The sequence below is a fragment of the Arachis duranensis genome, chromosome 3 (assembly GCF_000817695.3).
Source record: "Arachis duranensis cultivar V14167 chromosome 3, aradu.V14167.gnm2.J7QH, whole genome shotgun sequence".
Taxonomy (NCBI): Eukaryota; Viridiplantae; Streptophyta; class Magnoliopsida; order Fabales; family Fabaceae; genus Arachis; species Arachis duranensis.
Window position 1 is genome coordinate 112,307,351 of NC_029774.3, and position 12,000 is coordinate 112,319,350.

General features: G+C 33.7%; 2 protein-coding genes across 2 annotated transcripts; both read left to right on the top strand.

Moving 5' to 3' along the window:
* Nucleotides 1-1,678: 1,678 nt before the first annotated feature.
* On the top strand, nucleotides 1,679-2,670 carry LOC107480175 (NAC domain-containing protein 104-like; the record flags this gene model as incomplete). Its single annotated transcript, XM_016100319.3, has 3 exons — nucleotides 1,679-1,817; nucleotides 1,945-2,228; nucleotides 2,356-2,670. Coding segments are annotated over 3 exons (612 nt in total), but the record flags the coding sequence as incomplete, so codon positions are not given.
* A 2,693-nt stretch (nucleotides 2,671-5,363) lies between these two features.
* On the top strand, nucleotides 5,364-8,209 carry LOC107480185 (cation/H(+) antiporter 15-like). The gene is made up of 3 exons (XM_016100325.3): nucleotides 5,364-5,585; nucleotides 5,711-6,706; nucleotides 6,773-8,209. The coding sequence occupies exons 1-3, from the start codon at nucleotides 5,379-5,381 to the stop codon at nucleotides 8,123-8,125; spliced, it is 2,556 nt and encodes an 851-aa protein (XP_015955811.2). The 5' UTR covers nucleotides 5,364-5,378; the 3' UTR covers nucleotides 8,126-8,209.
* Nucleotides 8,210-12,000: the final 3,791 nt, after the last annotated feature.

Sequence of the window (12,000 nt, forward strand, 5' to 3'; positions counted from 1 at the left end):
CATTTAAATTAAAAAAATTATATATTTTACTCTTGGATTTAACAAAATATATTTTTAATAAATTATATATGATGAAAAATATTTTGTGAAAGATATTTGTATACCAATTTCTCATAAATATATTAGAAATAATAAAAAATAAAAAATGATCTTATTATAAATATATAATTATAAATATTATATATATAAAAATTATAAATATTAAGTTAAATAAGATAATTTTGTGTTTGACATTTCCTAACATTACAACCCTAGAAGAGAGATTCCACGTTGAGCCCTGGCCTAATTGTTGATATGAGAAAGCACATATATACCTTTATTTCTTTAATTTGATTTTGGAAATAATAAATAAATTTTAATGTTAATTTGTTTGGAAAAAAAAAAGTCAGGCTAATTTAGGGGCACTATCAACATTCAACACCCTCGTAGGTTGTACACCTTGCCGATAAGGTGCGGTTAAAATGATTAATGGATGGAAACATATGGCGAAGATAAACAGGAACACTTGTAAATCATTTTATTCCAAAAGGTGAAAGATCAAACCTTTTGTCATGCTTGAGGCCCATCATTAGGATTCATCCAGAAACCTGCACATTTTTTTAAAAGATTTTTTTTTTTTTTGGGACCAAGTCACAGCAGGCAGATTATAACAAATCAAACAATGGTCAATTCATGTTGGTGATACATCCAAATAGTAAAGTGAACAATAAAAAGAATGCTCAAACAATAATTAAGATCTTGTATATACAGCAAGGAACAATATCCTCTTTTGCGGGGTGTAGATAATAATTTTCGGAGAATGTTAGTTATATGTCCGTATATTTTTTATTCTTAGTATTAAAAATAATTAATAAAAAAGTAAGATAAAATTAAAAAATTGTCTTATATTAAGAATTATGCTTTTCACTGCATGGCGTAATTGTTTTTTACCCCTAAATGTAATAACGAAATAGATATATTTCACATTACTATTAATGTTAAGTTCGGAATTCATATATATTGAATATATGTAAACAAAATCTGAGATTAAAAGTTGTGATAGAGTCATAGAGATCTCATTAATTCGTCATCAGGCCTTTAATTTATATATAATTAATTTCCATATTATAATAAGTATTATTTTCCTAAATTTAATTACTAATTTAATGTTTCAAAAAGTTGTTTTATCAGTTTAATTTTTAAAATAATATATTTGTGGAAATTATATATGAAACAAACATAAACGGCGTTCCCCGCGTGAATCTCCAAGATGAGATGATCAATTTGGATGTGATGCATTAATTCATGCCAGGCAGAGTAAATAAGAATTAAGAACTTAAAAAGGTATGAAAGCAAGACATGAGTATAACCTTATCCTAATAAATTAAACGTTATCCAAGGCATGAAGGTAGTTATAGCTAGGTTACTTAAACAGTAGTGAAGCAACGCACAATAATTTGACCTTAATCAATTACATTACATATATAGCAGCTAACTTGTATTGTTAGCTTCAATGGCCGTCTATCTAGCTACCAAGCTTTGTTGTTTGGCCCTACTTAATTCCTTATGATGGAATTCCACGTACAGCCGTCTTTCTTCAAACAGCTCAACGCTTTTTTTGAATCCTAATCAATCCAACCATAAATCTCTCTCTCTCTCTCAGTCTCTCTGTGTGTATATATATATATATATATATATATATCCTCCTGGGTTTTGCTTCTCTCCAACAGATGAAGAACTCATCCTTCACTTTCTTTATTCCAGAATTTCTCTACCATTCCATCCCAGCATCATACCGGACCTTGATCCCTCTCAACTTCATCCATGTCAATTAAATGGTACATACATACATAATAATCTATGCATGCATGCATCCAATTCCACATACACATATAACATGGAGTTTGAAATTTAATAAAATATATTTTTTTTTATATGTACTTATATATATATACACAAACACAGGTAAGGCGTTTTCAAGTGGGAATCAACACTATTTCTTCACCAATAAAGTGAAGGAAAACAGAAGCACAGAAAATGGGTATTGGAAGGAAATAGGTTTGAGCGAACCTATAATCTCAGCTGATGCAAACAAGAAATTGGGAATCAAGAAGTATTTTGTCTTCACTCTTAATGAAGGCACAGAAACCAATTGGGTCATGCAGGAATACCATATTTCCTCATCTATGTTCCACAACCCTATTTCATGTTATGCAAATGGAACTGCTCACCGAAGATTATTAAGACCTGTAAGCTATGGTTTTAATTTCCCTACCATATAGCCCTAGATATTATTTCAATAATAACCTCTCTATTAATTTGTTTGTTATTGTGTAATTGTGCAATTTATTAATGATTATATTTATAATATTACAGGATCAAAATCAGAACAATAAATGGGTTTTGTGCAGAGTGTATGAGAAGAACAAGTCACAATCACAACAAGGTGCAACTGCAAACTCCTACTATAGCGACGAGGATGATTGTGGATCAGAACTTTCATATCTAGATGAGGTTTATCTGTCACTTGATGATGATCTTGAAGTCATAAGCCCCCCTAATTAATTAGAGTGATGCAATTTAATAATAGTGTATATTATTATAAGATATATATATAAGATAATGTTACATGATCTAGCGTGCTAGAATTCCTGATAATGTTACACATGTATCTTGAGTATAGCAGATCTATTAGGGACATAACACTCTATATTAGTTACATATACACATGCAGGACCCCAAAGTAATTAATTAGGTTCAAAGTTTTATTGTCCTTATACATACACCATATACATATATATATATATATATAGAGAGAGAGAGAGAATAATATATATATTTTTGCTTCCAGTAGATTATATATATATTGATGCAGCTCATGTATGTATGTAGACAGTGGTTGTGTCTTTTCCTAGTGAAGTTAAAGTTTGTTCACCACTTTAATTCGTCTCTACTTTTTGATATAAAATAGAATGCTTTCTTGTCAGTGAGTTGCACCGAAATTAAATTCCTTGAAATTATGGTGATAATCTAGCTACATCTATGCATATATTTAAAAAAGCTCCAATGGAATCCGTTGCTTTGAGCCAACGGAGAGAAGATCTGACAGAGAGTGGGTCTCACCACTACCACTCCCTATTGTTCTTCTATCTTCCAATTTTCAAGGAGAAAAAAAAAATGTCATATCACGGGTACGGTGAATGTTCCATTGTTCCGTATACATGAATTATTTCTGATTATTCAAGAACAAGGTTATGTTCATTATGTTTAATAATTTACCTTGTTTCATATAATTGGAATTCTGAGCTATATATTTTCAAATTAATCTAATAATTAATTAATTATAGATACAATAGCCAGCCGATTTAATTACTTATTAGGGCACTAGCAGGTGATCTTCATTCTTCAACATTCCTGACCTACCATTAGATTTTCCTTGCATGTCATGAGGTAAAATATTAATCCATTGAAATATATAGAATACATATATAAGAATTTTGATGGATATACAAAGAGAAAGTGGAATTTCATTTATGAAGCTTTATTAATGGAGAATGAGGGCTATGATTAATGTTCCATCACCTAGACATTATACAGGTGTCTTGAATCCTTGGCTTAACTTATTAGATTCAGCATATATAGGCTATATCAGGGAGTGCCGGTGTGCCATTGGAACCTTTTTCTTTTATAAATCTGCAACCACCTGTCTATTTCCGATGATCAAATTAATTAATAGGAATATATGAAGGCACATGTCAACGCATAATTATGCATATCTATCTATATATGACCTATAGGGTTGACTATCTCATCTTAGGTTTAGGTTAGGGCTAATACTTCATATTATAGTAGTGGTGCAGATTTAGATTTTGAATTAATCCTCACACTTTATCACTTCACATATACAGTTCTTAATGCTTCTAATGAAAACATGAACTTAATTAATTAGCATTCTAAAATAAAAACATCACACATATTACAAAGTAATCCATAAAGCTAATCCTCAAAGACTCAAAGTCGGAGTTTCAGAGTTTTAATCTCCATTTCCTGACACGTACTGATGAGGTCCCCCTACAAAAATATAGGAGACAGAATCAGCTATCTTAATACAACACGTTATCTGCATCTTTTTCATTTTCTGCCACTACATTTTATAGATAGCTTTAGTACCACACTACCATTTTTTACAAGGACAAAACTTGAAAAATAATAAAAATGAAAACGTGCGGCTGAAACTCGTTGACTAAATTTTTAATATTAGTATTGTTATTTGGCTGCGTTACTATAAAGTTTTATTATTACCATGATATCATCCTCTTTACATCTGAAAAATATTCAACCCAATTTAGATAAATAACTTAGTCAAGTTTTTTTTTAAAAAATAACTTAATAAATATATTATATTTAAAATAATTTATAATTTATAAATAAATTATTTTATATTTAAATTTTTAATTTAAAAAATATTTATTTTAAAAAAATATGATAAAATATTTTTTATTATAAAAAAAGTCATTATTTTAAACTTCTACTTTTTAAAAAACTGTAATTTAATTTTAAAAATTATACCAAACATTAATGTTACTATTTTTCATAAGTTAAAAATTTTAAAAAATTATTTTTAAAAATTATCAAAAGAACTCTCATATTAAAATATTTCTCTGTATTAAATAGCTATATATAAATTTAGTTTTGCTAGCCAATAATTAGTACATGGTGGAAAGTTCATATTATATATATAGGAAATTTAATTTTTCTTTTCTGATTAGAAGTTTTAATGACCAATGTACAACAAAAGCTTATAAAATTATGATCTTTCAGAAAAAAAAAATTCTAAATTCATTGCAAACTTGCCTACTCCATTATAAAAAATAAAACAAAAAACATAACCGACAATGAGAGAGTAGGTGATTCGGACCACATGTGGGAAAGAGATGCACTTCATGTGTGAGCCCCTCACTAGGGTTCGTAGCATTTAATCATTAATCATTGTTCCTAAAATAGAGAGCCCCCTGTGCACAACATAGGCCATTAAATTTACTAGTACGCCCCCACTTAGAGTGGACAACCACACAACAAAACAAAAACAAAAACGTCACTTCTTTAGCTCTTCAATTCCCCCTCATCATATTTCTAACATTAGCTTTTTTTTTCCTTTCCTTTTCATCTATCTATCTATATCTTCTCGGTTATTCACTTTGAATTCTCATACATTATTCTCTTCCGGATTCAATTTTCGCTCATATATTGATGATGTTGCAAGCATGCATGCTAAACACATACATAATATATAAGCATGGTAATGCATAGAATATTTATATTGACACATGAATGATGAAAAAGGCCTCCACACACATGAATTAAAGAGAGGAGGATTATTAATATTTTATTAAAGGTCAATGGAAGATCCATTAAAGAAAAGGGAAGACATAGTGTGCTATGCACCACAGATGATAACAACAAACGGGATATGGCAAGGAGATAACCCATTGAATTATGCGTTGCCTCTCTTCATGTTGCAAGTTATGTTAGTTGTCATTGCCACCCGCATCTTTGTCTTCATCCTCAAGCCCATTCGCCAGCCTCGCGTTATTGCTGAAATCTTGGTTAGTTTATTATTAATTTCCCTACCATCACAACAATGTGGTAATAATTAAAAATATCTAAGAATGAAATTAAAAGTTAAAGTAATTTGTGCTAACTGTGTTAATATGTTATATTACATGTAAAGGGAGGTGTAATATTGGGTCCTTCGGTGCTTGGACAAAGCAAAACATTTGCAGAGGCAGTTTTTCCTCTGAGAAGTGTTATGGTGATTGAAACAATGGCAAACCTTGGTCTGCTGTACTTCCTGTTCTTGGTTGGAGTGGGAATGGATGTTTCATCGCTGAAGCGCATTGGCAGAAAAGCAGTTTTCATAGCAGCTGGAGGGATGGTGTTGCCCTTTGTCATTGGAGCAATCTTCTCCTTTGTTATCACCAGTGGTGACAGGCCGGTTAACAAAGGTGCTTACATCTTGTTGCTCGGCGTTGTTCTCTCTGTAACTGCATTCCCTGTTCTTGCTAGAATCCTTGCTGAGCTCAAACTCATCAACACTGAGATGGGAAGGGTTGCACTCTCCTCTGCACTCATCAATGATGCCTTTTCTTGGATACTTTTGGCCGTGGCCATCACTATGGCACAGAGTGAAAGGCTTGTGTTGTCTTCCTTCATGATTCTGATCTCTAGTGTGGCCTTTGTGCTCTTTTATGTCTTCGCAGTCCGGCCCATCATCGGCTGGATTATAAGGAAGACGCCGGAAGGTGAATCGTTCAGCGATTTCTATGTTTGTCTAATACTAGCCGGTGTCATGGTTTCAGGTTTCATAACTGATGCTATGGGGACACATTCTGTTTTTGGAGCATTTGTTTTTGGATTGACAATCCCAACTGGACCACTTAGTTTAACTCTTGTGGAGAAAATTGAGGACTTCGTCTCAGGGCTTTTGCTTCCCTTATTCTTTGCAATTAGTGGGTTGAAGACTAATTTGGGTCTCATCAAAGGTGTATTCCCGTGGTTAACTATAGTCACCCTTGTTTTGCTATCTTGCATTGGCAAAATTGCTGGAACCATATTTGTTGCAGTTTCTTATCAAATGACACTTGATGAAGGAGCAGCTCTAGGCTTACTCATGAACTCAAAAGGCCTTGTTGAGATGATTGTGCTTAATGTTGGCAGGGACCAAAAGGTACTTATTTATTGGCCAATTTTGTTTATTTGATAATGGTTGATGAACCATCACAATTGGTTGCAGGTTTTGGATGAGAGATCATTTGCAATAATGGTCACCATAACTGTGCTAATGACTGGAATAATTGTACCTGGATTATCAGCTATCTACAACCCAACAAAGAGGGTCATATCATACAAAAGAAGAACAATTCAGATGTCAAGAAAAGATGAAGAGCTGAAGGTCCTAGTTTGTATCCATACACCTCGGAACGTGCCATCCATAATAAACCTTCTTGATGCCTCAAATCCAACAAAGAAGTCACCAATATGCATCTATGTGCTCCATTTGGTAGAACTCACGGGCCGTACATCTGCATTGCTCATTGTCCACAACTCTAGAAAATCGGATCAGCCTGCACTTAACGCAACTCAAGCTCAATCTGATCACATAATCAATGCCTTTGCCAACTACGAGCAACAGGCTTCTTGTGTCACTGTGCAGCCCTTGACAGCAATGTCCCCTTACTCCACAATGCATGAAGACGTATGCAATTTGGCCGAGGACAAGCGCGTCGCCTTAATAATCCTCCCATTCCACAAACTACATACAATTGATGGTGGAATGGAACCAATAAACGCGCCATTTCGCACTGTAAACCGCAATGTGCTTGCAAATGCGCCTTGCTCGGTTGGAATTTTAGTAGACAGAGGCTTGAATTGGTCGAACCGCTTGGTTGATGATGTTGTAGTGTCTCATTACGTGGCAGTGTTGTTCTTTGGAGGTCCAGATGACAGAGAAGGATTGAGCTACGGATGGAGGATGTCGGAACATGAAGGTGTATGCCTTACTCTAATGCGCTTCGTTCCTGGAACAGAAGTTGGAAGCACAACGGACACAAAGCAGCCTCCTAGCTACAACAACAATACAAACAATATCCAAGAGGAACCTAGGATACTAACGGTAGATACTGAGAAGGACACAGAAAAACAATTGGATGAGAGGCTTATACAATTGTTCAGGATGAACCGTGTGAACAATGAATCCATTGTGTACATTGAGAAAGTGGTGAACAATGGCGAAGAGACCGTAGCCGCTATAAGATCAATGGAGGACATCCATGATCTTATCATAGTTGGGAGAGGACAAGGAATGATATCGCCACTCACAGCAGGACTCACTGACTGGAGTGAGTGCCCCGAGTTAGGAGCTATTGGGGATTTGTTAGCATCACCAGATTTTGAAACATCTGCTTCAGTCTTGGTAGTTCAACAATATATTGGCCAAGGTTCAGAGGTAGATAATTCGTTGGTAACAACAGATAATGTAGTTAACACAAATGAAGAATATATTAATCAGAGAACACATCATTCAGTAGCACCAACAACTGGACATACCGTTCATATGTTCAATGACACAGAACGGCAACTGAGATGATAACTAGTATTATCCATATCTGTATTATGCTTACTGGTCCAGTTTTTTTTTTTCCCCTTTTAATTTTAATTTGTACATACAGAAAAGCACAATTTTGTATATTTTTCATACAAGCAAAATTTTATACCTTTCAACATGAGAGAGAATTTGACAGGGTCTGTTTCATTTATATTTTCATTTTTTTTTATTTTCAAAAGTTTGTGAAAAAAAAACAGTAAAAATAATAAATCATATTTTCTGTTTTTACTTTTTTTTTCTCCCTCTAAGATAATATATATAATATTAGGTAAAATATTATTTTGGTCCTCAATGTTTGAGCCGAATTTTAATTTGGTCTCTAACATTTCAAATGTCTTACTTCAATCCCAAAAACTTTTAAATGTCCTATTTCAATTTCAAAAAAATTTTAAATGGGTGTTTCATCATTAAATTTGACACAAACAATTCGTATATTGAAAAACCAATATTATTTAATTTTAATATGTAAATGAAATCGATTCACCAACGATCACTAATATAAAAGTTTTTTTTTAATTTTGAAGCGATGACGATTAATTTTTAGCATTTTGAATTTTGTAAAAAAAGAAATTGAAAAAAGAAGTGTTATAAAAAAATTTTGGTTATATTTTTCTAACATATGAAAGAACATATAACACGATAGAATCATATTAAAACATGTTTAAAATTTTTTGGGACAAAAATAAACAATTTCAAATGTTAGGAGTAAATTAAGATTTAACCCAAAGATTGAAAACTAAAATAATATTTTATCCTATAATATTTTTCCTAAAAATTAGCAACTATAATGTCAAATCTTCTGCTCCTTAATACCATTTCTATAGATTCAATATTCTTACTTAAAAGTTTGATAACCAGTGAAGTGACAAGTTTTAACTAGAAATCAAATTAAACTATATTATATATGAGAGAATTTTGAAACACACACTCACATCTTCAAGTTCCTTGATATATGCTTCAGCCTTTCCAATATTGCTGTTATCTTACGTGAACATGAGCATAGAATCAGTTTCTTCCATTTGATTCACCTTTAATCGCTAATGAGCTTTTAAGTCCAGAGGCTCGGCGATGGGAGATTAAATTGTTGGGCTTACTCTGGTACCTGACTTCCACGGAACTGATGGAAGTACATTTGAGTTATATGATAAACAAATTAATACCAATAACTGGTATTGACAATTACTTAAGTGTTATCATTCATCCTCAAATATATTTCGAAACAAACTGTACAAAATAATCCCCAAAATGTACCTGCTCAATAACTTCTGAATATTCCTTGAAGCCAAGCGCGTTCTGCAACGGCCATGTGGAACCCGTTTGTCACGGTCTAAAATGAGTCATGACTGGTACTCGCGAAAATAGTTCCTCAACAAGTCTAACTGATTTGAATATAAAATAAATAAAAAGGCTACACATATTTTTGATAAATTTACAATTTTTTTGAATAAATAATTACATATTTTTAATAAAAATAAAATAAATAAATATGAATGGATCATACCTGCAACATATGAATTAGATGACGCCTAAGAACTCAACAAAGAATAGATACCTATTGCAGATTATTACTTTTGAATAGAAATACTCACATAATCAAATATTTATTCCTGAAAAATATTTAAAAAAAAAACAGAGTGAGTTTTGCAACCCAATTACTAGACAGTACATCTATAATTTACATGAGACCATATAAACATTATTATAAAAATAATTTTTTTTAGAAAATAATAATTTATATGAATGAGTGAATCAATAAAAGAGTTCTCATAAAGAAATCAAATCAAATAATCCACACTTGGGCGGCTCCACCTCTAAGGGTAGCCCTTTCCTCTCGTGTGTCTGTATAGAATAACAGATCCAACGTGTGGCCTACACGTTAAGCTAGCAACGCCCCTGCTAGCTGAGGTTTGAGTCAGATGCATCTAGGTTAACCTTATAACCGCCGTTAACTACGATTTTCTAATACGAGCCTCCCAAACCAATTCAAAACATATAATTTCAAATACAACCAATCTTTGATCTTTCAAATATATACAGTATCAAATCAAATCAAATAATACTCTCTTATCAAAATCCTTTTCAATCATATAAAATGTCAAATATACTTTACAAATTCATAGTATATGAGTGAGTATTCACAATACTTTAATGTTTCAAAAACACATATTCAATAAAATCGAATATTCTAAAATAATAAAAAATTTCATCAAACATGTATATAGTCTCATGTGCAGATTAAAAATTCGAATTTTACAAAAATAATATTTAATTCTAATAAATCCATTATTAAAATCAAATTCAAATCCTTTGTTAATAACTTGTAAGTATAGTCATAAATTCAAGCAGCATATATCAAAATAATTATAGACGTAAAGCCAAATAATTATAAATGTAAAGCCTATTCACAACATGGTTCTAAGGAATCGAAGATATTGAACTCGGAGTGCCAGAATCTAAGGTGAGGAGGATTGAAGTAAAATGAAACGAATGAGCGCAGAATTTGGATCGAGACGGTGGCAGCAACTTCCATAGCTACATCGCAGATGTAATCATAACATCAATAGCTCCAACCATTCCATGATAGCACTAATACCAATACTCAAGATAATTTCCAGCAGAAACGCAATAAAAGTAGGGTGATAGTACTAAAATAGAGACATATTATCGCAATTAAAACTAGAGCATGTAAGAAAAGAAGAAAATATAGCAGAGTAAAGGTGGAAGCATTACAGTTTCATAAATGGAGTCAGAACAGGAGAAAAATTGTGCTGATTTAGAGACAAGAATGAAGGGGTGTGAGGCTGAGCAAGATCAAAACAGGGACGGAGACGGTTCATTAGCAGTGACGTCGGTGATGCTCCCCTGACGACGAGCTCGGTTGATGGCAACAGCAAACGCGACGATGGTGAACGGCTCCTCTGTCGCGACTCTTTCTTCCTCCCTTCACTGGCCGACTCAAACTCTCCCTCTTCATTCAGCAATGACAGTGACCCCCAACAAAGATGGCGGTGGTTGAAACTTAGCAGCGACGGAGACAAGACACGGCGGCTGTAGCAGTTCGACGGTGGCGAGGTAGAATGGCGGCAGTCCTTCTTCTGTGTCTCCTCTCTCGCACTCGTCCCCCTTCTCAGACGCATCTCTCTCGGTTCTGGCCTCTGATGGTGACGCAATTGCAGCGAGCTGGATGCGGCTGGCGGCGACGCGATGGGACACGAACGGCATCCTCCAGGCCGACAGTAATGAGGTGCGACTCTCTCTCTCCTCGCATGGTGGCTCGACGTGGACAGCTCCCGCCTTCCTCCTCCCTTCTCTTCTCGCGGTCTCCCCTTTTCTCTCTTTCCTTTTTCTTTCTTTCTTTTTCTGTCAGAGTCTGGGTGTGTGTGCTGTGAGGAAGAGGGTATGAGGGGGAGTGAGAGTGTGTGCGGTAGTGAGAGGTGAGTGAGTGTGTTAGAAGAGGGTTAGGGTTTGGTTTGAAAAAAAGAGGAACAAGGGGTATTGTAGGGATTTCACATTCTACCCTCCTTATAAAAATTTTCATCCTCGAAAATTGATATAATCTTCAAAAGTTTACATGGTTTTAGCACTTTACCGAACATGAGAAATGAGTATAATGAGGTGCAAAAGTTACAAGATAGGATCATGATAAAACGATGTCATTGGCATTTTCCTACTCTCGTTCCCTTGACAACTCAGATATACATAACCCTCTTCACGTTGTTCGTCAATATTTTCCAAATACAATATTGGTTCTGTAGTACATATCCATGGTAGCAACCAGTTGATGAGCGGATAATTTATACGCTTTTTGGCATTGTTTTTAGTATGTTTTTAGTATGTTTTAGTTAGTTTTTAGTATA